This window comes from Pundamilia nyererei, unplaced genomic scaffold, assembly GCF_000239375.1.
Source record: "Pundamilia nyererei isolate P.nyererei 1_Seehausen unplaced genomic scaffold, PunNye1.0 scaffold00157, whole genome shotgun sequence".
NCBI lineage: Eukaryota > Metazoa > Chordata > Actinopteri > Cichliformes > Cichlidae > Pundamilia > Pundamilia nyererei.
Genome location: NW_005187558.1, coordinates 251,057 through 255,489, shown reverse-complemented (window position 1 = coordinate 255,489; position 4,433 = coordinate 251,057). Strand labels below are relative to the sequence as shown.

At 41.2% G+C, this 4,433-nt stretch overlaps 2 protein-coding genes across 2 annotated transcripts in view; both read left to right on the top strand.

The window, feature by feature from the left end:
- LOC102193029 (olfactory receptor 6N2-like) overlaps nt 1–2,661 on the top strand; it is a 3,994-nt gene extending 1,333 nt beyond the window's left edge. The window contains exons 2-5 of the mRNA XM_013913874.1: nt 525–707; nt 801–915; nt 1,012–1,098; nt 2,550–2,661. Coding sequence (XP_013769328.1) covers nt 525–707; nt 801–915; nt 1,012–1,098; nt 2,550–2,661 — 497 coding nt within the window. The remainder of the gene's footprint in view (nt 1–524; nt 708–800; nt 916–1,011; nt 1,099–2,549) is intronic.
- A 557-nt stretch (nt 2,662–3,218) lies between these two features.
- On the top strand, nt 3,219–4,178 carry LOC102192741 (olfactory receptor 6N2-like). Its single transcript, XM_005745320.1, has one exon. It carries the CDS (start codon nt 3,219–3,221, stop codon nt 4,176–4,178), a length of 960 nt encoding a protein of 319 aa, XP_005745377.1.
- The last annotated feature ends 255 nt before the right edge of the window (nt 4,179–4,433 follow it).

The window sequence follows — 4,433 nt, the reverse complement described above, 5'->3', positions numbered from 1 at the left end:
ACTGCTGCTCTGAAGTGAACATGCAGTGTCCTTCTCGTCTGCTCTGCATGTGAATCTTGTTTGTTAAACCTGTTTGCTGTGTTGCTCTTTGTTTACAGCTGAACTTAGTTTCATTAGAGTTTTGTGATGCTGGCTTGCCTTAGTTACCCTTAGCTTTTATTGTGTGTGCTGCCAGCCTGCTTTAGTTAACCCTTAGCTTTTACACGTGACTGTTTCGTTTGTTCTTTATGTAATAATTATATGCCCAGTGGTCTGTTGAACAGCCCTGTCGGTAGTGATGGCCAAATGAAGCTTTCTGAAGCACTGAGGCTTGTATTGAAAAACGGTTCATTACTCGAAGCGCATACTGAGAGACACCGGAGGGTCTCAGACCTTAATCCTTTCTAGTGCTTTACCTTTCTCAGCAGACAGTGCATGCGGCTTTAATGTTGTGCTGCGTGGAATAGAGATGGGTTATGCTCCCAGACCCGTTCACCAGGTCTATATCAAATCAGAACTCGTTACGGGATTTTTCCCTGTCGCAGTATGTCCGTCCTTACCAATAGAGGGGGTGGCCATGTTGCTAGGAAATGATATTACGGGCGAATTAGTGCGTCCTAGTCTGGAGGTGCTGGATAAGCCCTTCAGTTCTAATGCCCCAGATATTTCTGTGACCCCAAAGCTGTACCCAGCCTGTGTGGTTACTCGTGCCCAAGCCCGTAAAGATGGTGACGTTACCCTCGCTGATTCTGTGTTGATGTCCTCATTTTCTGAGGAGGGTGCCACATTACCTGACAACAACAATGTTTTGTCTTCCCCAGACTTGGTAAACCCTGAGGAGCCTAGTCCATCTGTAAAAGAAATACCACTGCCTTTAACCAGAGAAAATCTGTCGGCGGCCCAGTTGGCTGATGAATCGTTGCAGCGATGTTTTAAGTATGTGGTAAGTGCTGAGCAAGCTAAGAATGAGCAACAAGCCTTTTTCATAGAACAAGCTGTGCTAATACGTCAATGGTTTCCATTGGGTGCTAGGAGTGTGGACTGGAGTAAGGTTAAGCAGATTGTCATACCCACGCTGTATCGGTCAAAGATCCTGGCGCTTGCTCGTGAAAGCCAGTGGTCAGGACATTTAGGCATCAAAAAAACGTATCAGTTACTATTAAAACACTTCTTCTGGCCTGGCATGAAACGTGATGTGGCTGCTTTCTGCCGTAGTTGCCATATGTGTCAACTTGAGGGTAAACCAAATCAGGTTATACCCCCTGCACCATTATGTCCCATCCAAGTAGTCGATCAACCATTTGATCACGTCATAGTAAACTAAGTAGGTCCACTACCAAGAACAACGTCAGGAAACCAATATTTACTCACCATTATGTGTGCTGCTACACGTTTCCCTGAGGCTATTCCACTGCACAAATTACGGCAAGGTCTGTTGTGAGAGCCCTTACTAAGTTTTTTCTACATTCGGACTGCCTAAAGTTGTCATAAAAGATCAAGGTTCTAACTTTCAATCTAAATGATTCAAGCAAGTAGCTAAAAACCTACAAATCAAACAGGTTGTGTCTTCTGCCTATCACCCAGAATCCCAAGGAGCTTTAGAGCGGTGGCATCAAACCTTAAAAGCCATGCTCCGCAAGTATTGCTTAGAGGCCAAAGTGGATTGGGATGAAGGGATTCCCTTTGTGTTGTTTGCTGCTCGCGAAGCTGTCCAAGAGTCACTCGGGTTCAGTCCCTCTGAACTAGTGTTTGGCCACACGCCTCGTGGCCCGCTTAAATCAATGAAAGAGAAATTTGATCCAGGAAGGGAGCCCTAGAGTGGGAGTGACCAAGTATGTGCAGGATTTCTGTGAGCGTTTGAGTCAGGCTAATGCTCTGGCTAAGCAGCACCTCACTGTTTCACAAGGAAAAATGAAACACGCTTATGATAAGGCTGCTGTCAAACGACAATTCCAGACAGGAGATGAAGTACTTGTCCTCTTCCCTGTCCCCGGATCATCTCTTTCTGCTGAGTATGAGGGGCCTTATGAGGTACACGAACAAGTAGGAGAAACTGATTACATAATCAGCACGCCGAATCGAAGACACAAAACCTGTGTTTGCCATATAATCATGTTAAAGTTATACCACTCCCGACCCTAACCAAAACCCACTGGGAGCTGTGCTCCTGTGGCCGTCTTCAGTCACTCAGAGGTAAAAAGCACAGACGAGGCTGATGGTTTAAAACTGAATGACTCCAGTGGTTCTAAGCCCCGCTTGCCTTACTCTGAAGTGTTAAAATCATTCCGAGCAACAAGAAGACATAGCTAATTTGGTCCATGAGTACCCCTATTTATTTGGCGATGCTTGCTGCTGCAAGAGTACAATTTGGAGATTTGGCATATAAAAGGATCAGAAAATGTACTAGCTGATGGCCTCTCCCGGTTGTGAGTATGACTTGTTTTGTTGTCTGTCATGAATATTGAAATCTGTATATACAAAACGTAGTCTTGTATTTTAAGGGGAGTGGTGTTACGGCCCTGGGCCTTGGAGAGAGTGAGACTACCCTTTTGTGCTTATGCAAATCTAAGTGTGCCAGGACTCGTGGATGACTGGCTGCTGGGAGTCCTGTGCCAGCCTTCTTTTATGCAGATCACAGTGTGCCAGACCTCGCGGACGATTGGCTGCCTGGAGATCCCATGACCACTCCATGACCAATTGACTGGCTGATTGTCTGCACCTGGGAGTATAAAAGGCTGAAGATCCTTCACACTAGGGGGAACTGCTGCTCTGAAGTGAACATGCAGTGTCCTTCTCGTCTGCTCTGCATGTGAATCTTGTTTGTTAAACCTGTTTGCTGTGTTGCTCTTTGTTTAAACCTGATATACAGCTGAACTTAGTTTCATTAGAGTTTTGTGATGCTGGCTTGCCTTAGTTACCCTTAGCTTTTATTTTGTGTGCTGCCAGCCTGCTTTAGTTAATCCTTAGCTTTTACGCGTGACTGTTTCGTTTGTTCTTTATGTAATAATTATATGCCCAGTGGTCTGTTGAACAGCCCTGTCGGTTTTCTGTTTAAAGTTTGAAATTAAAACTTTTTACTTTACTCAGTTTGTGTGGGGGGCTTGTTTATGTTACTCCTCCCCTGACGCCTAGCAGAGTGTGTTGTAACAAATACATTAAGACTTGTCTTTTCATTTGTTTTTTAATGAATACCATTTATGTCATCTAGTTGTATAGTAAATAACATTTTTGTTAATTGAATGGATGTTGAATTAAATGTAACATTGTTAACTCTAGGTGGGTTTGCAGAATTGCACAAATACAGGTATCTTTATTTTGTGATCATATTTACACTTTATATTCTGATACTCTGCTTTAATTCCACTATAGTTTTCCTTATCTGGACTCATGAAAACCTTCACGAGCCAATGTACATATTTATTGCAGCTTTGTTAATCAACTCTGTTCTTTACAGCATGATTATCTATCCAAAGCTCTTATCTGATGTTTTGTCTGAAAAACAGATGATATCATATCCACTCTGTCTTTTCCAAAGTTTGTCATATTACACCTCGGTTGGTTCAGACTTTTTACTGTTGGCAGCAATGGCATATGACAGGTATGTGTCTATATGTAAACCCCTGCAATATCCATTTATTATGAATAGAATAACTATTTATGTATGTCTGATTTTAGCTTGGCTTATACCTGCTTTTGAAACCTCAGTGATGGGTGTGTTGTATTCGAATGTCAAACTCTGTAGCTTTACCCTGACAGGAATTTTTTGTAATAATTCACTTTACAAGCTTCAGTGTGTGCCCTCGGTCGCAATATCTATATATGGTGTGGTCATGTTGATAAACATTGCCTTTCTACCTTTGCTTTTCATACTTTTTACATACATCAGGATTCTTAGAATATCTTACCATTGTTGTAGAGAAGTGAGGAAAAAAGCTGTAAAGACATGTTTACCCCACCTGCTGGTGTTAATCAACTTTTCCTGTTTTATTTTCTTTGATATAATTATAGTTCGACTGGATTCTGATCTATCCAAAACTCTTCGTTTGACATTGACGTTTCAGTCAATTTTATTCCATCCTCTTTTAAATCCAATCATATATGGACTCAAAATGAATGAAATTTTCAAACATATCAAAATATTGTTGTCAAGTTTAATAACACTGGTATTACTGCCCTATTATCAAATGTATGGCATATAATTTTAAATTGTAATGCAAACTAGACAATGGAGTACCTTTTCTCCGATTTTACATACTAGACAGAGGAAAAGAGATCAAATTTATAGAAATGTCATGACATTTATGTAAATGTTGATTTCTGTTCTTCTATTGATGACAACATAATGGTCATAAAACAAAGACAAACAATTTCTTAAACTGTTTCTGGTAATGTTTAAATTCTAAACATCTCATATGCCTGCATTTCACATTTTCCCTTCTATATTGTCATAGATT